Source organism: Leishmania major, chromosome 32 (assembly GCF_000002725.2).
Source record: "Leishmania major strain Friedlin complete genome, chromosome 32".
NCBI classification, from domain to species: Eukaryota; Euglenozoa; class Kinetoplastea; order Trypanosomatida; family Trypanosomatidae; genus Leishmania; species Leishmania major.
In genome coordinates, this window is record NC_007273.2 from 23,067 (window position 1) to 48,273 (window position 25,207).

The 25,207-nt window shown below is 57.3% G+C and overlaps 7 protein-coding genes across 7 annotated transcripts; all 7 read right to left on the reverse strand.

Annotated features, from left to right (window-relative positions):
* Positions 1 to 763: 763 nt before the first annotated feature.
* On the reverse strand, positions 764 to 2,029 carry NMT (putative N-myristoyl transferase; the record flags this gene model as incomplete). Its single annotated transcript, XM_001685268.1, has 1 exon — positions 764 to 2,029. The coding sequence occupies one exon, from the start codon at positions 2,027 to 2,029 to the stop codon at positions 764 to 766; it is 1,266 nt and encodes a 421-aa protein (XP_001685320.1).
* A 2,235-nt stretch (positions 2,030 to 4,264) lies between these two features.
* On the reverse strand, positions 4,265 to 5,179 carry LMJF_32_0090 (conserved hypothetical protein; the record flags this gene model as incomplete). Its single annotated transcript, XM_001685269.1, has 1 exon — positions 4,265 to 5,179. The coding sequence occupies one exon, from the start codon at positions 5,177 to 5,179 to the stop codon at positions 4,265 to 4,267; it is 915 nt and encodes a 304-aa protein (XP_001685321.1).
* Positions 5,180 to 8,129: 2,950 nt separating this feature from the next.
* LMJF_32_0100 (conserved hypothetical protein) lies at positions 8,130 to 8,825 on the reverse strand (the record flags this gene model as incomplete). Its single annotated transcript, XM_001685270.1, has 1 exon — positions 8,130 to 8,825. The coding sequence occupies one exon, from the start codon at positions 8,823 to 8,825 to the stop codon at positions 8,130 to 8,132; it is 696 nt and encodes a 231-aa protein (XP_001685322.1).
* A 1,815-nt stretch (positions 8,826 to 10,640) lies between these two features.
* Positions 10,641 to 11,576, reverse strand: LMJF_32_0110 (putative mitochondrial carrier protein; the record flags this gene model as incomplete). Its single annotated transcript, XM_001685271.1, has 1 exon — positions 10,641 to 11,576. One exon carries the CDS (start codon positions 11,574 to 11,576, stop codon positions 10,641 to 10,643), a length of 936 nt encoding a protein of 311 aa, XP_001685323.1.
* A 1,919-nt stretch (positions 11,577 to 13,495) lies between these two features.
* MRK1 (putative protein kinase) lies at positions 13,496 to 16,726 on the reverse strand (the record flags this gene model as incomplete). The annotated part of the gene is made up of 1 exon (XM_001685272.1): positions 13,496 to 16,726. The coding sequence occupies one exon, from the start codon at positions 16,724 to 16,726 to the stop codon at positions 13,496 to 13,498; it is 3,231 nt and encodes a 1,076-aa protein (XP_001685324.1).
* A 2,618-nt stretch (positions 16,727 to 19,344) lies between these two features.
* Positions 19,345 to 20,064, reverse strand: LMJF_32_0130 (conserved hypothetical protein; the record flags this gene model as incomplete). Its single annotated transcript, XM_001685273.1, has 1 exon — positions 19,345 to 20,064. The coding sequence occupies one exon, from the start codon at positions 20,062 to 20,064 to the stop codon at positions 19,345 to 19,347; it is 720 nt and encodes a 239-aa protein (XP_001685325.1).
* A 1,424-nt stretch (positions 20,065 to 21,488) lies between these two features.
* Positions 21,489 to 24,617, reverse strand: LMJF_32_0140 (conserved hypothetical protein; the record flags this gene model as incomplete). Its single annotated transcript, XM_001685274.1, has 1 exon — positions 21,489 to 24,617. One exon carries the CDS (start codon positions 24,615 to 24,617, stop codon positions 21,489 to 21,491), a length of 3,129 nt encoding a protein of 1,042 aa, XP_001685326.1.
* Between the last annotated feature and the right edge of the window lie 590 nt (positions 24,618 to 25,207).

A 25,207-nucleotide genomic window follows, 5' to 3' on the forward strand; every position in this document is an offset into this window, starting at 1 on the left:
AGTGAGCACACTTTCGGCCGATACGGTCGTGGGCAGGCGAATGTGTGGGTGTAGGAATGACTCTCGCAAAAGCCCATGGACCAGCACAGAGTGCAGGCGGCAGCAGCCGATGGCAAGAGAAGAACGAGAGGAAGGGAGACGAAATGCACACGAAGATGAGGGGCACAAGGTGACGAAGAGAGGAGCGCATGAAACAATGCACGGAGAGAAAAAAAAAAGACATCGACGCGCTGAATGTGCGGAACAGAGGCAGCGGGGTCACGTGGCCCGCCGCATAGTGCCTCCTTCTCACCCTCTGCCCATCTCCATCTCCCCAGATGTGGCCAGTTGCAGGATGCACAGTCCGCGTGGGGCTCAAAGTCAATGAAGACCGAAGAAAAGCAGGTGGAAAGGCAGAGCGACGCCTGGTCAACCTTGTTTTCTTCCGTCCCCCAGTCTCCCCCAGCTTCCCTCACGTTTCGCACAAAGAGAAAAGGCGGCGGGCTAATGGAAAGTCGGTGCCGCTATGGCTGCATGTGCAGCTGACGGAGCCTGATCGATGAGCTTTCTAAAGAGGAGTGGTCGATGTACTCGTTGCTGAATACGCTAGTCTCTTTGTGACACGTTTAACCTCAACGAAAACTTGTTCATTACACTCTCTACGCCAACTTTCTTCTCTCTCCGCTCCCGAGCTGCTCTTTCCCTTTCGCCCGCACCTACAAGGGGGGGGGGAAGTATGAATGCGAAGGGAGGCGAAAGACGGAAAGGTGGGGCGGTGCGTAAACTACAGCATCACCAAGGCAACCTGAGAAGGCTTGATCTTTGGATACGCCCAGTTGTAGAAGTAATATCGAAGATGACCGTCGCCGGCGCCAAACTTGAGCTGCTCAACGAAAGACCGGTTGTCGAGGATCTCTACCATATTGCACACGTCGAAGCCGCGTGAATGCGCCACGATCAAAAGGTCGAGAATGAGTTGATGCAAAGGTATACTCGTCGCGGCATAGTAGTGAACGTAAGCTGCGTTCAGAAGGTTGTAATTGCTGTTCCCAATCACAGTCGACGGAATTCGATAGAAGGAAAAGAAGTCGGTCACCTTCTTGTCGTTTTCCACCACGTAGGTGAAGACCACACCGTCGCGTGGAAGGAGGTAGTGGCTGATCTCGGCATCGCTAAAGACGGGACCTACATCGAAGCTGTCCAGGTAGTTCATGAGAATCCGCCGCACCTGCGGAACGTCAGACGGCTTCATTTCACGAAGACCAGAGTTCTTCGGCGCGCTTGGCAGCTGGTAGTTGCGCTTCAGCATCGCCATTGGGTTCTGAAACTTTTGGTACTGTGCTGGAATGCCGCTGAAGCGGATCTCCACAAGCTTCTCGGGGTTCAGGCTGCGGTGGAAGTACTGCCCTGATGCATACGGAGTGGGTAGCAGCACCCCAGCCGTGTACACCGCCTGCCACACGTTGGTGCGGTTCACGCGGCGCGTCGCCTCTTTGATCAAAATCGGGGCAAGCCGCTTCTCCCGGAGTTGCTTGTGGACACAGAGAAAGTTGATTTCGCAGATGTGACGGGGTTCATCATACTTGGCCGCCTCCTCCCCTTCGCCCTTTTCCTGTGCTTTCACCTTCATGTACTTGGGAGTGCCCATGCGCAACGTCACGGGAACGCCGGCAATGAAGGCCAGCAGCTTCTTATCCGCCTTTCGGCGAACTGCAACGTGCCAGTCCGGGATGTAGTTCGGTGGGCATAGTGCCCACTGAAGAAACTCCTCGGAGTAGTTGAAACGAAACATGCTGTCGTCGTCTTCGACGTAGTTATCCCGAAGAAGCTCGTAAATTGCGTGAATGTCGTCGGCCGCCTCCATGTTCGGCGTCCACCACTCAAATGTGCTGGCGATCGGGTACGGCTCCTCAGGAATATCGGCTACCGTCTTTGGCTCGTCCATCGGACCAGCGAACACAATTTTCTCCGTCTCATCTTCCGTCTGCGGTACGGGCTGTGTGCTCCAGAACGCATGCGCAGCGTCGGAGTTCGATGGATTGCGAGACATCGCAGTATTCGTGTGCGTGTGCGTGCAGCCGTGCAGTCGCCCCTACTTCAGGAAGAGTCAAGCAAAACCCAAAAGAAGGTTGAGGTGCAACTACCTAGCACACACGCACACACAGAGGCGCAAGCTAGCGAAAAAGACAGAGCTGAGGTGTAGGGGAGACGAGAGAGAAAAGATTGTGTTACGGTGGGGGGATGAGAGGAAAGCAACAGGAGAGGAGAGGACAAGAGAAAAGCTAGTCGCTAAGGACGAAAGTGGTCGGTTGACGAGGATCGGGAACATGGCGAGCGTTCCAAGTTCATGGAAAGAGGTGTAAAAAAAAAAAACATTGATACACCCTCAATACACGTAGGCACTCACACAAGACCGCACGGTGATACGCAGACTTCGTGGAACGAAAATGGAAAAGAGAAGGCGCGAGCACAGGGAAGGTTGAGACGCGGGGCCCCTTGAGCCAGGCCTCCGCTGCATCTGTACCCATCAACACTCTTCTCTCTAACCATCCGAGCGACTCACTGCAAAAAAAAGCAGCATCACCTCCTTCCACAATCCAGCCATTAGCAGCAAGGCAATCACTTCCAGCGTCCGTGGCGCTCTTCGAAGAAACAACGAGGAGGGCGGCTGCAGAAGAAAGGAGCGCGCGCGTCGAGGGCGACATGAGCACGTGAAAGCGAGGCGGAAAAAATCAGAGAACGGCGCATATGCACCGTGGCGCTCTATACGTCACTCCCTTCTCTTCTTCGATTTGCTTTTGAAAGCTGCAAAAGAGCCCCAAGACCCAGAGGGTGTTTTGCTGTTCAACGCGTCCGCTTCGCTGTCATTACAGCACAAGTCCAGCTCCGCTCCACCCACGGCCCTGTCACAGTCCCACCGCGTCGCGCGAAGAAGCGGCAGGCACGCGGTGCAGCGAGGCCCCGACGCAGCCAGCAGAGCTCGGCCATCCGTCCTCAAGCTCTACCCCACCCACCCGCCGCCTCGCCGGTCGCCAGCTGGTGCCTCCCCCGCCCACCCCACCCCCTCTCGGGATGGCACCGGGCGCCCCCCGCACCGCTAACCAGTCAGGGCCGGGCGGGTTACGTTCAAGACATCGTGACACGCTGCCGAATCATATGGATGGCACACGCGTGCTCACTGTCGCCGGTCGCCCCGACGCAATGCCCATCCAGGACCCGACCAACTATATCAGCAGCGATACATCGCTCTCACCTCCAGCACGGCGCCGGCGCCTGCGACCTTGTCACCACACCACAGGTGGTTCGGCACTGGGCAAGGAATGAGGGGGTCGGGGCGGCTCGGCTTTGCCGCAGAATAGAGTCGTGGGCCCTGCAGCATCACGCATTGAGGTGCCCCTCCTTCCCTCCCCCGTCATTTGTGGGGGGGGGGAAGCAGATAGGTGCCGAAAAAAGAGAAGTTTGAAAACGGCGCACATCCGCATGCGTGGTACGCCAAAAAGGGGCGTAGCGAAGAGTCTCACACGTCAAGACGTCATGGAAAGATGCACACAAGCGTCTGAGTGAATTCCGCGATAGAGAAAGGTGGAGAGCGGTAAACGGAGGTGGCAGGCAGCGAGAACGGACGGAATAGACGAGGTCGAGAAAGAGCAGAACCTGCAGTGACGACAAGCTGTACTTTGTCAATGTCTCTGTATGGCACCGATGTCGCATTGGATGGGGCGTCGCGAACCCCTTTAGCAGTGTTGTATACGGCTGTCCAAGCGGTTTCGTACATTGAGGGTTTTCCACCAGGTCACCAGATGGGTGCTCCCTGCTACCCTCTCTGCCTGTGGGGAGGGTTGTGTTCAGTCAAGTGCGAGTGACTGGTGGCGAGGATTGTCAAGTCGTTGCCTCTTGGCGTTCCGCACATGCGCATCGGCTTTCTCTTTGACTTGAACGGCGGTGTTTCGAGCACAAAGCTGCTCTGGGTCGTTCTTAGTTTCTTTCAACGGTGTTCCCTCTCCCTGCATGGGCACGACCCGGTATACGCGCTTCTGAGAAATCGAGTCCCTGGAAGAGTGGAGAGGGAGGGGGAGCTGCGCTTCGTCGCGTTGCTTCGTCTTCACACACGCTTCGTCGGAGAAGGGGTGTGCCCTGCGGATGCGACGCCCATACGCTTTTCCGTTGCCCATCCATCACCTCACCTCACCGTTACAACCCATCTCTGACTCAATTCAAAGACCACACTTACACAGAGGCGTAGCAGCGAATCGATGAGGATGAAAGAACACTATCGAGAAAACCGTTAGTTGATGAAGTCCGGCATATCCGGCATGTCCATCAGGTCTTGAAATGCGCGCGCGCACAACAGACCACCAAGCCAGAACTTGCAGAACCGGCGACGTCGTGCCTCGGGCTCCGACACCCACCACACCTCCCACCCTTCCGGGATACTGCGAACGGTGCTGTGGTTCTCCACCAGGACTACTACAGCCTTGGCAGTCGCCACTGCTGCCTTGAGGCGCTGGCGCAGATCGCCCGTCGCAGCATGTTCTGGTATGGCCCGGTAAAAAAGCTGCGACTGTGGACCGAAGAAGTCTCGGTTGATGCGCTGCAGTTCACGAATGAGCGCGCGCTCACTCTTCTCCGTGTCACCGGCACCAAAGCTGCCGTGCGAAGTGCGTGTGGCAGATAGCTCCATCACATCAAAACGCCTGTCCAAGTTGCTCGCGGCGCCCGTCGTAACGGTCGTGTCCGCTGCCGCGACCACAGAAACGTTTCCAGTAGCAGCAGAACACGAAAACAATGTCGGGTGCACTGGAGATGCGGCCGCGGAATCCACAGCCACCAGGTCGAATGTTGGGAGAGGGGGAACAACAATGCGCTGAAGACGATTCTTGTTCCACTTTGGCATGTGCTCGGTCGCGAAGAGGCCGCGACGGAAGGAGAGTTGCCTTCGGCGATAGCGGAAGATGTGTGCGTGGCGGAATCGCACAAACGACGGGTACGCCCCCCAAAATGCAAGCGTGAGAAACATCACGCCGGAGGCATACAGGTAGGTGTTGTACATGTAGGAAGCCTGTTCCAGGAGGGGGTCCACGAGCGCCTGAAACGGGTTCTGGTTCTCCTTCATGATCCGCTCCATCAGCTTCCTGTCACGCTCCTCCTCCTCACGGTCGTGCTTCGTCCGCACGCCGATGGTGTCGGAGCTGCCTCCCATTTCGGCTTGAATGAATCGTGTAAGCGGAGAGAGCAGAGGAGTGGAGACTGTTGTGCAGGTACATTACCTGGGCGTGGCGGATGTGTGAAAGCGCAACGTCCTCTGCGGCCGTCGTGGTAGTGACTCGGTCTCGACCGACGAACAGAGATTGAACACAAGCCTGCAACGATTGTGTCGACACGAACCGCATTCAAGTACCCTTTCTTGCTCGCCGCAGCAGCCGATGCGCGGCTGAGAGGGAAAGAGAGACGGCTAAGCCGCACGGAAGCAGGCGGGCGCGTGGCCGTCTAGCACAAGACCGCAACAGCGTCGGCAAGGGGAGGGTTTTCAAAGGAGGATGCGCCGATAAACGAGGCCGAGGAGATAGATTATTGTACTTTACGTATGCTGCTGCTGCTGCTGTGTGTACTTGAAGGCAGGATAAAGAAGGCGAAAGGGCGATTCAGTGATAAAAGCTCCTCGCTGAGAAGGGCGGTTGCGCGGCGCGTAACCACACGTAAAGCGACGCGTGCGACCCACCTCGTCTTTCTTGCCAAGAGGCGGCCTCCACAAAGCAGAATAAATTATCTCATCGCAATCCCGCTCTTTTTTGCTAATAGGAATCTCAACAACAGACACGGCAGAAGATGGTGGTGCGAAAGGCAGCTCTACGGTACAGCACCGCATTCTTTGGTAGCGTGCAATTTTTGTGACTTTCTGCCTCCGGCGGGGCTGGAGTTACGTAGCTAGAGACACGCACAACGCCTACGCGCCGCATCCATAACGCAGTCAAAGGGAAACAAGAGGAGGGGCAGCAGTACACATCTACTGCGCCATGGAGAGGCACAGGGTCACACGTGTATACACGCACGTGTGCCAGCACACCAAGTACTCAGATAGGAATAGAACAACGAAGCAGTAGTTGTCTAAGCCTCTTCGGTTAAAACAGCGGGACGATATTTTCGGAGCCCATCACACAAAAATCCGTTCCGGCACATTGTGCTCGTTGATCTCCTCAGCCAGATCATTAGTGAACTTTTCCTCGACAACGAAGTACGCCTTCTCGGAGTCGTACATGACGTCCAGCTCGCAAGCGCTTTCAAAAGTACATGTCAAAGCAATCGATGGCCGCTTGAATGAGTCCCGTGATGGTCACCTCGTTCTCTTGATGGGCTTCGCAGCCGACAACAGCGTTCTGGCGAAGAACACTATCAGCGCCAAGGATAAAGTAAAGCAAGGCGTATCGACCGTAGATGACCCTGTGGTTAAGCTGAGCCGAAAAGTTGCAGTCGCCCTCACGTCGTTACAGGCATGTGCGGTCTGCTTCACTTTACAGAGCAGCGCAGGTGTCTAGAAGGATGAGGTGGCGTTAGTGGGAAAGTTGCATCCCCTCTTGCTTCTCCATCCAAATTACAAACGCGATTGCCATTCAGCCGCTGTTGTGGTGGGAGACGTGGGCTCCTTCACCGCACTTCTCTTTTCTGGCGTGATGGGATGCCGCCATCCGCATGACACGTCACCAACGCGAGAAAAAACCTCGCACACACACGATCGTCCTCTCTGAGAAAACAGAATGGGAAAAGAGAGATGTGAGACAAGAGCTCCCAGCAGTGTCAGAAGCGCGTACGGAGGCAGTCACACTTGCACGAGAGTGGCCGGTGCAAGGATCGAATCGAAAGAAAACAACGGGGAAAGCGAGCTGACGTTAGAGTTACTGGCCGGTGCTTTCAGAGCAGCGCATATTCTCATGGTAAGGGTGGTGTCGCGAGGTCTGCGGTGACAGTGCTTGGGTTAAGAAAAGGCCCTGGAAAGTTCCCCATCGTTAGGGCGACCGTGGAGGAAACGTAGCAACAGGAGTAGCCGGTGGAGAGCAGAGCCCAAGATGAGCGAAACAAAAGAGAGAGAAGAGGAGGTGTCCACGGGAGAGAGAAACGACCTGTAGCAACCATGATGAGCAGGCAGTCACACAATACCCCTCGTCGCTGTTTTCGCTTCCCCGCGCCCATGCTTCATCTTGCACATTCAGCAAAGAGTCGAGCGCATAGATGAGCAGAAGAGAGCAGAAACAAAGGTCGAGATGTGAAAAACCCACAGCACAAAGAGCCCAGCTGTTTACTTGACTGGATTCTAGGAGAGCGCGCAAGACTACATTTCCCTGTGACACCCAACGGCGACAGTGCTTCGCTTGCATATTGTGCCCCACCGCTTACATTGTATTACCTTGGCAGTCCTTGCTGAGGCTCTTTGGTGTTGTCCCCCCACCTTCACCCCGTTCGTGTGTGCGTGTGTTTCGTTTTCCGGCCAATATAGGGAAAGAGCGATACTCCTCTGTGTTTGTTGAACTTTTTTTTTGTCGTTCAGGAAAAAAGAAAGATGCAGAGAGTGAGAGAGAGAGAGCTTGTGTGGTGAGACACGAAGTCCGTAGAGGTGGAAGGAAGAATCACGAAGGAGGAGGAGTAGAGAGGGGCACAGGGAAAAGAAAAACAAAAAGATTGTGAGGCCAACAAACTGTAGAGACTGCTGCACACTAAAAACAACCCCCCCCCAACCAAAGAGAAGCACACTCACCCACAAAAAAAAAAACGATTCGCGATCAACTTCGCACGGCCCTGTGGATTGTACACCTTTTGCGGGCTCCACCTCGCACACGGCTGTGCAGATGAACGCCCTTACCCGCGTTGTGTGAGGTGCGTGCATGGGTGCGGTTGTGTGTGAGATCACCTCAACGAAGAAGGCATCACCATTCGCTCCTTGGTGCGATGGACGTGTAGGGTCGAGCACTGCACCGAGAGAAAGAGAGAGATGACGAGCTACGACGGAGAGGTGCGACTCCGCACACTCGCGTTCACACACCCGCACAAAAAAAAAGACACCAGCAACCATCCTTGTATATACATAGAGCCGCCCCGCACCGCCACCACGTCGGACATGTGAGGGAAAGCGTAGAGAGGAGTGGGCGGTGCGGCTACCGTCACATCTCTGACTTGGCGGTGCTGCTTCGCGTGTATGTTCGTATAAGTGCATAAAAACGTGCTATGGGTACACGAACGTCGTCGCACCGCGTGAAATGCTCACCGCATAGCATCCTGCCAAACATTTCCAAGCCCCTATCCGCCTGCATTCGCCCATAGTTCTCCTCATCTGTATGACCTGTTTGTGGCGCGAAGCGGGGAATGGCAAGCGCGTTCTGATGCGGATACACATTATCAGGTGCCGAGTCGTCCAGGATTAAGGTGGCGCGCTCCTCAAATTGAAAACCGTCCAGCATGCTGAGGTTTTTTATTAAGCGCCCGTAGCCGTCGCCTACGCACGCGTCGCGGGTGTACCACCGAGACTCGTCAATAAGATTATCAGGCAGCAGCCACCGAAGCAGCGTCCGCGCATACAGGTCCTCGCCGGCAGTGAAGATACGCATATCGTAGTGCTCTGCGCACTGGTAAAGGAATTCGTTCAACCCAGGTCGTCTAAACGCGTAGTAGGTCACACTGGGGTCGTCCTCCAGCGTGAATTGGAAGAAGTCTTCATTGGTATCGATAAAAAACGTCGGTTTCTCAAAGTAACAGTGAACAAGAGTCTCGTCCATGTCTAAGAAAAGCGTTCGCCGGTGGTTATTAACGCCCACGTACTCCTCTGGCTTTGTGAAGAACCGAGGTGGACCGTCGGCCATCCTGCATTCTCACGATGAAGAAAGCTGTGATTTGCAACGAAAGCGCACTGAAAGCTCAATCGCCAGCACTCCCCAAGACGCACACACGCGCACAATAAGCCTGTTCCTTCACCACAACGGAAAAAAAAGATAAATAATAATAATAATAAAAACACAGACACGGACAGGGACGAAGGAGGATAGACGAGCCTGGAAAAGAGAAAGCCAAAGAATACAAAGCTGTGATCGAGCCTGAAGACAAAAATGGGGGAATGTACGGTTTGGCGAGTGTCTTTTCTGCAAGGGTAGCGGCGCACCGCTTCTTCCGCACAGCACCACTCCGAAACGCACCCAAACCACCCCACAAGAGAACAGAAAAGACGAGAACGTCTGGCAGTCGCACGCTTTGCCCCTCCCCCGCTTCGCCTGCCCTGGCGCGTTCAGCTCCGTGCACGCCACCGCTGCCCTGTTCGGTGCAAGGAAAGTCAGCAGAAGAATGGATCCTTGTTTTTCCGTTGCCGCTTTTCTGGTTCACCTGATACTAGATAGCGTCCTTCCCTGCTTTCATATGTTTTTTTTTCCCTGAGGTTGGTCCGGTGGTTCGTTTACTTGCAGCCCCAGACGCCCCCCACACAAGCCGACACACACACACACACACACACACACACACACACTGAACAAGGATCGAGTCCGTGGCGCTTTTGTCTGATCTGGTCTCTTCTTCTGCTACGTCTCCCCTGTTCTCCTGCTTGCTTGTTTGTTGTCGGATGTTGTGGTTGTGGTGGCGTTAGTTGAAGTCGCGCGAGGGAGGAGAAATAGGCCGGTGTGTTGACAGGTGGCGAAAGAAAGGTGTGTGAGGAAAACGGTGGCAAAGAGGAGGGGCAGGAAGAAGTGCAGAGCATCTGCGTCGGTGCTGCAGTGCATGTGCGCGAATCAGCACCGTTGCAAATGGAACAGAGACGTCGCACTGATGACAGATCCGACAAGCCCTGAAAAGATAGCTGCAAAGTGTTTGTCGAGGTGCGGAGCACCAACAGGGTCGTGGAGCAAGACCCTAGTCAGCTCGCGTCCTGGTGGCACCGATGCTTCACGAAAGCACACGAAAAAGGCGTCAAGAGCCTCACCACAGGCGTCATCAAAACGGAAGCAGTGCAGCAGCTGGATGGCGTGGCCAGCGAAGCGCGCGTCGTTGGCGAATTGCGGCAACGAGGTAAAAGAGCAAGTGATCAGCACACCGATGCAAGCCCCAGTGACGCCGCGCAGACTTCATTTATCAAAGCCGATCTCCCCTGGCTGGAGCCGTTACTGTGTGTGCGTGTGTGTGCGTGTGTGTGTATGCGTGTGTGTGTGTGTATGCGTGTGTGTGTGTGTGTGTGTGTGTATGTGTGTATGTGTGTGTGTCTTGACAAGCACATCGCAAATACTTAGAAGTAGGATAGGCCAGAGATGGTGGTTAACTGATGTGGTTGCCGTAATTACGGGGAGTAAGTATGTGTCTGTGTCGAGAAATACGAGGGAGCGGCAGAACTCGGAGTTGTCAGCGCAGTCCGCCACGTAACTCACCGAGGATGCAAGAAAGGTCGGACGGAGGAGACGACAGACTGTAGTGAGGCCGAGGACAATACCGTCGCTCCTCTTCTGCAGCAGCTCGCCCTCTCTCCGCGCCCTCACTCTCCCCTTTCACGCCTTCTTGGTGCCCTCTGTGTCCCCGCACAACAACCCCCTTTCCGTAAAAAGAGCACATCCACAAAAAAGCGGGTAAGACACGCAGTGGACGCTCTGGAGAGAAACGTAGAAGGCAACAGTCTGTACGTGCATGTAGGGTTGCGTTGCTTGCTATAGCGTGTGCACGCTTTGGAAGCCGGACTTGACAAACTCGTAGGTACCGAAAAAAATGCTCCCGCCTAGCGAAATCCATAGCACGCGTGTCGAGGCGCCGCGGAAGAAGCGCTGAGCGTAGCCGAACCTGTCACCGGGCCTGGCTGGCTCACGAATCAGCTCATCCAGTACATACCGGATGCTCACGTTCTCCTGCCCCGGCCCGCCGCGGAACAACATGATCCGCGTCTTTAGAACGTCCAATGGGGTTGTGAGGAAGGCGGCGCACCCGCCACTGAAGGCACCGCAAAAGGGAAGGCTGAGGGAGGCGTAGGAATGGTCCGTGGACGCGTGCATTTCAGCCTTCAGAGATTCGTACAGGGACATCTGAATGACCGAGAACGGCAGCTCGCGCATCAGCATGATCGGCATGCCTCGAAAAAGATGATGCATACCGGAGAGACGAATTGGCGGCGACGGCACAGCTGCGGCCGAGTCTCGTGGAACAACCACCGGCGTTGCCGTGTTGTTGGTGACGTTGCGCAACACGGAGGTAATGGTTGCGTGATGTCCAGCCTGCATCTGCTGCTTCACCATCTCTACCGGTACACGGATACAGCACGCAAAGCACTCCCCGCACACAGCAGCCGCGGCCTGGCACGCCATTACACTCGGCGTTATGGTTATCGAAGTGGCCTCTATCCGGCTTGCAGCGCCGCTGGGTGCTGCAAGTGACAAGAAGGATCGCTTCGCTATGTCGTAGCCGAAGAAAAACGCAGCCCCGCCAGGCACAGAGCCCACCGCCGTAGCACTCAAGCCCTTGTAAACATTACTGAAGCCGCCAGCAGCCAAAAAACCTTCCTTGGACTGAAGGCGCGTCTTTACCGTGTCGATGGGGTAGAGACTAAGGTCGACGAACAACCCAGCACACGCACCAGCCACGAGCGACTCCATTCCATCTACAAATTTCCACAATTGAAAAGATCAAACAAGCAAAATGCAGCGTGGTGCGTCACCGCGATTCCTCAGTGCGAGCGCCTGAATGGTGGCCGGGACAGGGACAACATCTGGAGAAGACAACACACACACACACGTAAAGAAAGACCACCACATCCCGCATATCGTTTGTGAGGGACATCAGTAGAAAAAACGCAAGTCAGCATAAGAGAAAACATGAGGAGAAAATGAAGGTCTACAACATATGCTACGACAGTCGTGTGCGCATCGACTGCAACCTGCAAGCGCGAGAGGGTGTCTGATATCTCCAAGCTTCGCTCACTTTCAGCGAACGATGCCCCTCTCCAAATGATGAGGGACACCTCCATGCGTGGTATCACCGGGCCCAGTATCCCCGCCCTCTTTCTCTGGAGAGGCCGGGAGGCCGCCCTATCGCCGGCCAAGCGCCGAACCACCTGTGGTGTGGTGACAAGGTCGCAGGCGCCGGCGCCGTGCTGGAGGTCAGAGCGACGTATTGCTGCTGATATAGTTGGTCGGGTCCTGGATGGGCATTGCGTCGGGGCGACCGGCGACAGTGAGCACGCGTGTGCCATCCATATGATTCGGCAGCGTGTCACGATGTCTTGAACGTAACCCGCCCGGCCCTGACTGGTTAGTGGTGCGGGGGGCGCCCGGTGCCATCCCGAGAGGGGGTGGGGTGGGCGGGGGAGGCACCAGCTGGCGACCGGTGAGGCGGCGGGTGGGAGTGTGACAGGGCCGTGGGTGGAGCGGAGCTGGACTTGTGCTGTAATGGCAGCGAAACGGACGCGTTGAACAGAAAAGCACACAAAGTAAATGCCCGACGTTGGCGTGCAAATCCGAGAAATGGTGAAAAAAAAGGCGCACAGCGCGCGTCCTTGCGGTGTCCGGCGTATTGCGCGTACTCGAGCTGCCCCTGTGCAGCAAAGTTAAGCAGGGAAGTGAGCCGTTGGTCTGCGATGCGATGTACGGCAACTCTTCAGCGCTGGGCAGTGTTTTGCCTGTCTTCTTTCCGTTTTCTTTTACATTCGTATCCCTCGTGGTCTGGTCGAACATATCCTCGTTACCATCGCGTCACAAATACCCAAAACCTCCACTTCGCCTACATATTTCTGTGTCTCAGCAACAGCACACATGAGCGACACACGCACGGAAAAGGAACGATTGGGACAAAGTTCGTCGAGTGAAAGATAACGTGGCGGCGAAAAGACAGGGAGGCATCAGGGAACCAACGAGCCACCGCAGTCGCGCTTCCTCCAATCCAGAGGTGGGCGTTTGTAGCGTCCGTCTCGCATACCAGTGAGAAAAGGAGGAAAACGCAGCAGTTCTGGCACACAGACACACAATCATATCCAAAGCCTGGCAAGGCACGACAATCACAGCAGTTCTTTTCGCCTGGGGGGGGGGAGGGGGGCATACATGGGGACTATTAGTGCCCATACTTGACAATGAAACGCGACCAGGAAACCGTGAAACATAAAAGCACGCAGAAAAAGAGGAGGAGATCATATGCATCTACGCGTGTCTCCGTGTGCGTGTGCGGCTGCTTGTACGTTTGATGTCTGCCTGGTCAGGTGCTAGAGGGCCAAAAACAACATGCAGTCATGTCGCCACATTATCCCTCATACTACGTACACGCAGCTGCTGAGAACAGATAAAATGAAGCAGGTGCGCACTTAATCGTCTGTGGAGCCCGCACAACTCGACTATAGGCGCGACCGTACGTTCATGGTACAACGAGGGCCCTCCGAATCGTGTATCCCTGCATCCTAGATCAAGCACACACAAACCAAAAAGGCACGCAAAGGACGTAGGCTCAGGTTGATCGCCACACCAAGGACCGTGATCTTACCCGGGGAGCCCATATGCTCGCAGAAACGAACCGCGTGGGGCGGCTGCTACTTGTCCATGCGTTCATTCCAGCCCGCTGCCATTGGCGACGACGTGTGGGAGTCCATGTCGGAGCCCTCCTCCCCAGAGTAGGGCGAATAGCCGGCAAGCGACTCGCGCGGGACGGCCACCAGTCGCTGCGCGCTGCCGGTGGAGACGTGTGAAAGCGGACGCGGCGTGGCCTTCGAGGCGGACGCGAATAACGGTGCGTTGTAAAAGTGGCCGCCACCTGCAGAGACCGACCGGTGCGCTTCCATCCCGCACGACGGGCTCAGGGACGAGGCATGAGCTCCTGCAGTCTGGGCAGGCATGCCCGACGAAGAGTGTTCAGCCACCTCCTTAATCTTGTTTGCGATTTGGCTTCGCACGTCATCCGTGAAGGCCACCACAAAGTTCGGCTGGTTATCCACCACTTTGCACTGCACATCAGCCACATCGACGTTCAGCTCCACGTTCACGGCGCATCCTGGGGCGGTGTTGACAGAGAAAGACATGTGCAGTTTTCCATCAGCGTGCGCCTTCAGTTTTTCCGGCAACCCGCGGAAGCTCTCACTGCGCTGCGTGGAAGTGGGCGAGTTAGACCGCGGGGTGCGAGGCGTCACGGCGTCGAGGTTGCTGCCGGTCTTGGATGCGGACGTGGGAGAGACGTGCGACGTATGCGCAGAGCCGGTGTGGCTGCATGGCTGACTTACAAATGTCGTCGGCGGGCCGGGCCGGCACAGCAGCGGCGGCGCGGGAATCCCCTGCGGGGACGACGGAGCTGACGGGCCCGCGCGCGACGGCGACTCCCTGCGAGAGAAGACGCCACTGATGCCGAGAAGCGGGGAGAAAGGGCCGTCGGCTACGCCCATGGCGTTCGGCCCCGTCGCGACGCGCGGGCTGAGGGCACCTCTGCTGAACGAGCTGTTACGCGCTGGGGACACAATACGCCCAGCGTGGAAGGAGCCGTGGGCGCTGTCGCCGAAGGCGGACCTGCCGTGCACCGAGTCCTCCATCTCGTCACCGGGGAGGTGAACCATATCAAGGTTGCCTTCCTCGTTGATGCGCAAGTACTGCTGCTGCGGCGGTGCCCCATCCAAGTCCAGTCCGGGCGGCAAGACAAAGTTGCCTGCAGACGCCCCAAGTGGCACTTGGCTGTAGTAAAAGTTTTCGTGCACCATGGAATGCTCTGGGGTATACACAGGGGATAGAAATTCGGCCACGCTCGCGCTGACACCGCCGCCACGATGACTGAGGGCGGGTGAGTGGATCGAGAAGGTGCGCGTGAGCGAGGGACTCGTGTCGCCGGTCCCCGAGCCCACTTCCCCTGTCACAGTCTCCTGCGCGGTACGAGGGGGGATCTCCAGTGAGCACACGAGCAGGGAGCAGAGTTCCAGCGCCGTCGCCGCCGCCACGGTTTCCAACTCCTGCTGGCACGCCATCTCCTCCTCCGCGGGGTTGAGAGTCGGGGTGGTGGAGACGGACTTCTGCAAGCCGTCGCTGCCGTTGAAGCTCATGTCGTCGCGGTCCGCCGCCGAGTCTCGCGGGCTGGAGAATGTGGAAGACTTCCCGGGTGAGCCGAAGGCCCGAAGCACGGCGGAACTTTCCTGGTGGAGAGAGAAGACAGCGCTGGGCAGGTTTGGTACCGGCGCGAGCCGCGACCCCGTGATCCACGGATGCTTCAGCAAATCGTCAGCTTCTGGTCGATTAGCCACGTTGCGTGTGAAGCACAGTTCCATGAAGCTGAAGAACTCCGCGGAGAACTCGCTCTTGGCTTCTGGCGAGGGCAGCACCATGGGAGACTCCGACGTTGTCGTGAGGTAGAACATGAGAGGGAGATTGTCCTTGACGCCGGAGTGGTACCAAGGCAGCAGCCCGGTGCTCAGCTCGAAAAGCGCGCATGCCATCGACCATATATCCGCCTTGTGATTGGCCTCACCCTTGATGAATTCCGGGGCCATGTACACTGGTGTTCCAATGATGCAGCTGGCAGCTTTGTTCAGCTCCGACACGCGTTTGCTGCAGCCAAAGTCGCACAGCTTCACCTCGCCGCGGTGGCTGACGAGGATATTCGCGGGTTTGATGTCTCGGTGAAAAATGCCCTCCTTATGGATAAAGCGAATGGCGCGCAGGACGCTCCGCGCCACGATGCGCAGCACCGCTTCCGTCAGTGGTCCAAACTTCTGCAGCAAGTGGAGAGTGGAGTCACCAGCAAGCAGCTCCATCGCAATGCGGCAGACCTTCTGCGACTTGCTGTGCTCGAAGAGGGAGTAGCTGACAATGTTGGGGTGATGAAGCGACTTGAGGAGGGCGAATTCCGCCTCGATCGCGTTGAGCGCCTTCACGTCGTCCACGCGGGAGATGTCGATCTCTTTGATGGCGACAAGCTCTCCGCGTATCGTGTCCACACCCGCGAAGACCTTCGCGAAGCCGCCGGCGCCGATAAGGGGACCCTTGCGAATGTCCAGCGGGTGCGCGGCATCGCCTTGAATGATCGTCTTGCCGCGCAGCGCAATGTGCGTGCGTAAGGCATTCATCGCCAAAGGCAGTTCGTTCTGACCTGGTGAGACAGTACACACCACCGAGCCCATTGCGCACGACGCGACAACACGATGCACAGCGTGCCCGTCCGCCAGCCCGCGAGGCGAGATCCCCGTCCCGAGGAAGCGAGAAGAGCTTAATAGGGGACTCGCTGTCGACACAGGCGCGGACGGATTGGATGCGACGTACGGCGAGGCGGCCGTCAGTACTCCGCTGGCGTTCACATCAGGGGGCCAGAAGGAATAGCGTCCACCTTGCCCGCTAAAGGTTCCAAAGAAGCTGTTCTGTGGTTGATGGACCATGGAGCTGCCGAGGAGTGGCCTTTCGGCCTCCGGGCCAATGCTGCTGCCGCGGCCCTGCCGACCATGCAGGAAAGTGCTGCGATACAGCTGCCCAATGCTGCCGTCACGCTGCCGTGAGCCTGAGGCGCTGGTGAGGAAGCGACAGGAGTTGAAAAGGCGGAAGGAACGGCCCCATTCCTGCGGGCTGCTGCTATCCATGGGGGAGACCGAAACGCTGGTGTTGCTCATGGTGCGGCTGGGCGAGTCACGCAGGTTCGCGCTGTATGTGCCGCTGTCATCGGGACCCGGCCGGTAGCTCTCCGTTTGGTTCACCTTCAGCGTGTGAGTGCTGCACGAGCTGGCGGCTGAGTGCCCGCTGCTTGCATAGTGTCGCCCTGTTGCCAGCGACCACTGCGGTCGAGTGAAGCGACCGGTCATGGTGTTGGACTCGGGTGGCGGCCCAGCGGTGGACGTGCTACTTCCCATGTACTCATCCTCGTCGTCGGCAGGGCTGATGGGCGAGGTGGTCGACCGCGGTGACGATGTCCGCGAAAATGCCCCACCTTCCCTGCGCATTGTTCCTCTTGTGTGTGGCCCGTCCGACCTAAGTCTCCAGTAGAAGCCACCACTGGCTGCGCACAATGTGTGACGTCACCAAATACGGCAGGCGATCGAAAGGGCGTTGCACGAACACAGGCGCATGCACACACTCCCGAGAGGGAAGAGAATAAGAAGCTTGCCAGATGGTTAGAGATGGCGAGAGAGAAGACCGCTGAGAGAGAGAGAGAGAGAGGGTGCGGTAATGGCCTTGGGAGGGGGAAGGGGCAAGGAGGGAACGCGGCGCCCACACGCCCGTCTCTGCTGCTGGAATAGATGGTTTTCTTTTGTCGAGTGTATGTACGTACGGTACTGCTTCTTGACGAGTTGCACCCACTGCCTCGTCTGCAGGCGTCGCACTTACCGATTCACCGCGACACGATAGCGGAGAATAGACGGAAAGACCCCGCCTCTGCAGTCTGCTGCAAAACACGGGGACAGCAGAGGCGAAAGCAAGCGCAACGGCAACCGAAAAACAATTTTCGGGGGAGTCAACGAGTCAGCCTTTACCATCACCAGCGCAAAGAAGACTTAAAACACAACGAAGAGGGAGAAGCAAACACACACAAAGGAAGGGATGCGAATGCCAGAGAGTTTGCTGTCCGTCTGCGGTGCAGATATGTGGAACGACGGAGCGACTAAAAAAAAAGAGGTGTTGCGACAATAAGCTTGTGCGGTGGCGGTACAGGAGGGTGGGGAAGGGGAGAGGGTGTAGCAGGAGAACGTTCGGAGGCCAAAAAAAAAACACGGGACTATCACCCGGCACGTCACGATACGTAAAACGCAAAAAAAAATTAGCGAAAGACGAAAGATTGGAGAGAGAGAGAGAGGGAGACGGGAAGTAACGAGGGAGCAACGCATCATCCCAAGGTGCGAGGAAGGCAACCACAACAACACACAAACCAGCATGCGCCTGCGCACGCAAACGTGCACTCGGTGTTGGAGAGAGATCCGAGACAGTCGCAGCAGTCCCAATTGTACAGGCGGCACACACACACGCCCGCACTCACACGAAGAGAAGGAGTGAGGAAGGAAAATGGGAGACTACAACTGGTGGAGGCAACCGGTGCTTCGCAGAGGATACCGACAACGAGAACAAGGGACAGAAAAAGACCAGCTGTGCGCAATCGAGAAGGCACCGAAATACGAGCACCCGCTTACGGCAGCACAGCACAATGAAAACGCGAAAAAAAGGGGGTAGTATTTCGCGGTCGTGGATCCGTGAAAGTGGGCAGTGTGGAGAAGGCCGAAAAGAGGGGAGGCCACGTGCGCCCAGGAGCAGATAGAGAGAAGGAATCGAAAAGAAGGTGGAGACGAGGTGCGATAGAAAGCATGAGTGGTTGAAGACAAGAGTGATACACCTGGCACAAGGAAGATGCCCGCAGGCGCGCGTGTGCGTGACAGGAGCTCGCATAGCCTCACTACGTTGTGTCTTGTGTTGCTCGCACCGACGAGAGAAAGCAAAGGGCCGCCGGTGCCCCATTCTCAATTATCTGTGGGTGAATATGCAAGATCTTACGTAGCAAAAACCATGCCGCCACGCCTCTGCGTGCATACTTGCTGGCGGCCGTCAGACTGCTTGAGTGTTTGCTGGCATATGTGTCACCTTCAGCGGTGGTGAATTCATCAGCAAGCAAAAACGCAAACCAGGGGAAGGTTTTTCTTTCATCTGACCTCTTCTGCCATTGCAGCACAAGTCCAGCTCCGCTCCACCCACGGCCCTGTCACACTCCCACCGCGTCGCGCGAAGAAGCGGCAGGCACGCGGTGCAGCGAGGCGCCGACGCAGCCAGCGGAGCTCGGCCATCCGCCCTCAAGCTCTACCCCACCCACCCGCCGCCTCACCGGTCGCCAGCTGGTGCCTCCCCCGCCCACCCCACCCCCTCTCGGGATGGCACCGGGCGCCCCCCGCACCACTAACCAGTCAGGGCCGGGCGGGTTACGTTCAAGACATCGTGACACGCTGCCGAATCATATGGATGGCACACGCGTGCTCACTGTCGCCGGTCGCCCCGACGCAATGCCCATCCAGGACCCGACCAACTATATCAGCAGCGATACATCGCTCTCACCTCCAGCACGGCGCCGGCGCCTGCGACCTTGTCACCACACCACAGGTGGTTCGGCGCTTGGCCGGCGATAGGGCGGCCTCCCGGCCTCTCCAGAGAAAGAGGGCGGGGATACTGGGCCCGGTGATACCACGCATGGAGGTGTCCCTCATCATCAAGCACTGCAATGTAAGAAACGAGACAAACAAAGTAAAAAGGAAAAAGATCAATGTAACGGCGACACCAGCACTCATTAGCCGGCGATTGGGGAGGAGGAAGGTAGAAAGGTATGACAGCCACCGAGGTAGTCGACAGTGCGTCGTGCCGGCATTCTGCATCCGATGCGGGTGCACGCGCACATCACACGCTAACTCGGCTTCAACGCACTAGATGGGGAGGGGAGCGGAGGGCTCTACCCAAGTCCATCCTCGGAGCGCAGAAAGGGAAGCTGCATGTACAGCGGCTCAAGCTCCTCCTCCGTCAAGACATGGTCGAGGCCGCAAAGCCGCAGCAGCTCCTTCTCCGATCCGGCACTGAGGGCGAGAGAAGCAAGCAGGGCGCACGTCAAGTCGCGAAGCGGCTCGATGAGAAGAAAGTCGGCAAGCATCGCCACTTCTAAGACGCGGTCCATTGTCTGGGGGCCTCTCTTTGCTAGCGTATGGCATAGCGCCGCCGACGTCTTCGTGTCATCCTCTACGCCTGGAAGGAAGCAGTCCTCAAGCAGGTAGGCCATCTCCCATTCGCACACCAGCTCCTCCAGCGGAGCGCGCAGCGGCTTGCTGAGGAGAGTCGGTACGCGTGTTTGTATGAGTTCAAGGTAGCGGAACACACACTCACAACCCTCTCGCGTCGCGTGCGGCAGTATCACAGGAGGAATGAGTCCCTGCACCGGGTCTATCTTGCGCTTCAAGTCCACATCGACCGAGTCTAAAAGTGAGTCGAGCAGGCGACAGAGCCGCGCGCCGCGGATATGCAATGCGAAATCGTGGCGGTTCACCATCTTGTCGGCCCCACTGCACTGTGCCACCACACGAATGTACTCTCCGGAGGGCAGGCGCTCTCGCTCTCCGCCTTGGAGGTAGACAAACAACGGCGCCTTGCCGGAGAGATCGCGCGCCGTGGCTGTCGGCATTTGCCTCGCGAAATCACAGGAAAACAGAAAAAAAAAGCTCGACAATACACAACAGTTTGAACGAAGGCAACACAGAAAAACGCAACTCCAATTTGCTCGCGCCGTTTGTGTGTGTGTGTGTGTCGGATGGCGGAAGTGGCGGCACGGCAGCCTGAATCCTGATACAGCGCCGACGAGAGTTCTTTCGTGCTTGGCACCAGTGATCTGCGTTGTTGCTGCTGATTTGGAGTTCCTTATCCTTCGCTGTACTACACTTGTGGTGAGAGGACCCTCAACGGCGACTGACACGTAGACAGCGCGGAGAATCAGGCAACGGTGGACAAAGCCGTGTTGCACATCGGCGAGACAAGCCGAACATCGCGTGATTCGGAAAGGTACGAGGAAGTGCGAAGAGAGCGAGAAGACGCAGGTGGCTAGTCAGAAAGGAAATAATCGCAGTGCTGCGCAGTGGTGAAACGACGGCGCACACGTCTCGGAAAAGGGTGATGCTGTGTCCACCTCACCCGCTGGGGAGGAGACTGCTGCCTCACGAAAGATATGGCAGCCCATGATGGCAGACTCTCTCTCTCTCTCTCTCTCTTGGTGCAAAGGTCAACATCGGCGCTAGGCGACATCACATTGCTTCCGGACCCTCCTACGCAGAACCTCTCCCCATCGCTTCCTTACCTCCAGCACAGGAAAGATGGTCAGAGAAAAGGGGAACGCGGCAGCTGTGGAAGGTGTGTGCGTGTGTCTGCTGGTACAGGACGCAGTAGTGCGCGCCCTTTCGTTTCTCGATGTGCGATAGATGTTTGGCGGGAAGCAAGGCAGAAGACACGCCACCGCACCGTTCTGCAGACAAAATCAAAAAGAAACGAGAAAAGCACCTCAACAGGGATAGGTACCTCGATCTTGCCACACGCACACAGGCACTCACATGCGTACCCCTGCAAGGCTTGAATACCTGCAAGCAAGACAGTCGGTTATACCGTGCGATTCCTTGAAACTCGATCCTTGAGCGTACAACCGTGCGCACTTACCTCGCCCTTTCGCCCCCATCGCACAGGGCTGTATGTGGCTGACATCAGAAGAGCATGCGGTGCGACACGACAGTGGCAGCGCTCAACAGGAAACCACTTCAAGAAAAGACTCCCAACGGGGTGGTCTGCGCCCGTTGCACAAGCATGCCTACATCCGCCCTCCCCCTCTACATAGTCTTGCAACAGTGACAGAGTACCTGTAAGCATCCCTCGCACAACGTGTGTCTGAACAACGAATGAGACGCACAACACGTTTCAACAACCCCAAAACGAACTGTACAGGTGTGCCATCTATGAGAAACGGTCAAAACAAACGACCGCAAGGAAAGCAGCGAATCTCCGCGAGGCAGCCCCAGCCACACACACACACACACACAGAGAGAGAGAGAGAGACACAGACCTCCATCACTTCTTCGCTGCCTTGGAGAGGACCTGTAGCAACGACGCAGCGGCACGGCGGACCGAATCAGACGATGCGCGCTCCGATAACGACGTCACGAGTGCGACGCCGTTGTTCTGCACAAAGTAGCTGGCAGCAGCAGGTATGAAGCAGACGTTCTTTGCCGTCAGGGCCGCCTCCTTTGCGCACTCCTCCGATCCGTGCTCGATCATATACAGTAGCGCAGATCCGAGGGCAGACTTCTTGTCAGTTAGCGCCTCGTAGCACGCGCGTACGTTTTCGTCGCTGTTGACGGTGCAGTTGCGAATCGTGAGAAGGGCATTGAGGGTGGCGTATGTGTGTGACGACACATCCGACTTCCCAACTCGGCTGCCTGTGTTGCCTTGCGGATACTCAGAGACGAGGCGGATGAGGGCGGAGAGGCCGCCGTGTGTGCGGACGGCATCGCGGTTCTCGTTGTTGTTCACGGTGAGCGACGAGAGGGCGCCGGCTGCCTGCTCGAGTACTACGGAGGGCTGCTGCGGAGACAGAAGTAGCATGCACATGAGCTCCAGCCCTCCCTGGGCACGTGGCGTCTCCTTGTCATCGCGAGAAAGGTGCCACAGTGCCGACGCCACGGTCTCCTTCAGCTGCGTCGACGGCTCCTGGAAGCGGCTGTTCTTGTGGGTGGCGGCGTTCGCCTGGAACAGCGACGAGGACGCGTAGCAGTCTAGTACAACGGCCACAAGACACCGAGTACACCCTGCCTGTATCATAGCCGGCCTGTTCTCCGCGACGGTGCTGCAGTTGCGCAGCACGCCTACGAGTTTCTCCTTTACGCTCATCGGGACCGACAAGGACGGCGTCGCAAACGGCAGCTTCCCGATGGCTGACGCGCTGTACGCCGCCTGGAATGCCTCGACACCCAGCCTACTCGTGGCAGTCGGCATGCGCAATGGCGCAAACAGACTCGCGCCCTTCCCGGCTGCCTTGCTGCCCCCAGCGATGCTAGGCGACGACATCTCGAGAATGCTCGTGAAGGCCTCAATACCGCCGGCGTATCGAACCGAGTGCTTGATCTCCGGCGATGTTGTCAGAATCCACAGCGTTGATACTAGCTTGTCGACCGTCGAAGGAGAGAGCGGCAACGGCGTCTTGTCGGCACTGTTCCTCTTGCTCGTGCTAAGATAAGCCTCCTTCACCTTCGCCACAAGCAGCTCGACACCGCCGCACTCGCGGATGGCGGGCTTGTTCTGGTCATTGATGGCGCAGTTGCGCAACGTGCCAGCGGCATTGTCGATGATTTTCTCGCTGAGCGGCATAGTGGACTTGACAGCGATGGCCCGCGAAGGCTCGATCGGCTTGCGGTGATTGAGAAGAGAGAAGAGCACGGGTATGCCACCAGCCTTGCGGAGGATGGGGCGGGCTTCTGCCGTCGCGGAGCAGTTCCACAGCGTACCAGATGCGTTCTCGACCACCGCAACGCTGTTCGACGAGGACATTACCTCCACCAACACTGGCACGCCGCCGTATTCGATAATCTGCGTCTTGCTCTCCGTCTCGACGCTAAGGTTCCAGAGCGCACCTGCCGCATTCTCTCGCACGAATTCGTATGTGCTGTTGTCCATGGCGGTCGAGCTTGGGCATCGAAGCAACTCTAGAAGCGCCGGGATAGCGCCGAGCTCACGGAGATGCTTGCGGTTGTCGGCGTTCGATGCGCAGTTCCACACCGCACCGGCCATCTTGGTCTTGATCGAGTCGGACGGGTGGCGAAGCGTTGCCGTGATTTTCTCCAGCCCGCCAATCTCGCGCATTTCCTTTTTGGAGGCGTCCTCTCGCGTAATGTAGCCGATCACCATCGAAACATTTTCTAATATAGGCAGCGAGTCTGTGTACAGAAGGTCCAGCACTGCTCGCAGCCCACCCAGCTCCCGCACCTGCGAGCGAATAGATGCGTCCGCACTTCCTCCGTGCTCCACTTTCTCGTCTTTGGTGAGGAGCCCCCACAGGAAGATCAGCGCCCGCTCCAACACTGCCTCGGAAGTGCTTACGATGACAATGTTCACCAGCGGCTCCAGTCCGTTCGCGGCCAGAAACTCTTTCCGCGCAAAGGCGCTGAGGGCGTTGGAGGCAACAGCATTGATGAGAGCGTGCGTCTCACACACGAGCGGTGCCAGGAACTCCAGCACCTCGCACTTCACGTCGTCGTTCACGCTGTTAAGCAGGTTCGTGAGAATGGGCACGGCTCGGCCATCCCGGACGAGAGTATCTAATATTTTGAACAGATTGTTGTTGTTGCCAGACTGGCGAGGAGCCGGGGAAGACTGCAGAGCATAGCCGAGCAAACGCAGCTCCGCGAGCTGCACCGGGGGCCGCGGCTCGCTGAGGTGACTCAGCACCGCCATCATCACGGCCAGGATGTCGGGGTAGCTCTGCGCCGCCATCCAGTTGCTATTTTTTTCGAGGTGCTGCTGCGTGTAGCCCTCGATCGAGTTCAGCAGCACGCTCTCCTTGACGTCTGGCAGGCGGAGCAGTGCGAGAAGGCCGTCCGACGTGAGCGCTGCGAGCCCGGAGCGGGGCGAGACCATTGACGCCCCGTTCTTTGGTGATCCACCGCCGTCATTCCCGACGGCCTGCACTGGCCTATGTGGGCGGGAGGTCAGGGAGTTCTTCATGGGTGCTGGCTCCGGTGCTGCCTTGTTGGGGTGCTCCTCCCCCCCGTCCTCGGCACCGCGCTTCATCATATCCGGCAAGCCTGGCGATGCACAGGGCACGGCCATGCCGTCCGCGTCTACGAGGCTCGGCACCTCACCTGCCAAGTAAAGGTTGAGGGCCAGTTTGCACAGCTTCTTCTGCTGCGACACCTCCTGCAGGCGGCGCTCCTGTGACCGCATTTGTGCTTCAACACGAGTCGTCTCCGCACGCAGTTTGTCGTAGGTGACGGAGATCATCTCCTTCGATGCGTTCAGCTTCTCCTCCTCCTTCGCCAGCTCTGCGGAGCGCTGCGCAAGAACGTTACCGAGGTCGTCGACCTGTCCAGTGTCCACCAACGAGCGAATATCGCGTGCAAAGCTTGCCAGCGGACATATAGCTGCCTCCTCTGAGCCGCTGAGAACCTCCAGCAGCGAGGCTATCTCACACCCCACCGTCTTCATTCCGAAGGAACTACGCAAAGAACGCGCGCACAGACGCGCGCTGCAAGACGAAAAGAGTGAATACCACAGAGAGCCGGCACTGTGCACGGTTTCTCGCCCCTAACCCCTCCCCCTTGGCGAGGCCGCTTGGGAACCTACACAGACAACGAAAAGCGATGCAGCAGTGCCGTCAGCACTGCGAGTTGAGGGCCGAGGCGTTGGCGATGTACTGGCTCCAATTTGCAAGGATGAAGGAAGGGAGGGAGGCTCGCGAAACAAAGAACAGATGAAGCAAGTACCCAACACAAAGCAAGATGAGCTCGAGCACGCGGCTGAGCTGGTTGTGTGTGCGTGCCTGCGTGGGTACGTCCAGCACCACGAGAGAGAGAGAGAGAGAAAGTGGCGGCGAAGGCAAAAGACGAAGAACAGGGAAAACAGACGATGGGCACGCTCAATACTTCTATCAAGCAGAGAGAGAGAGAGAGAGGAGGAGGGAGAAACAAACAGTGAGACATGAAGGGTGTGCGTGTGAGGGGGGTGGGAACGAAGCATGTCATCGATACACGGCGCCAGTAGTGTGCGCATCTGACAGCTTTCCCGCTGTCCTCCAT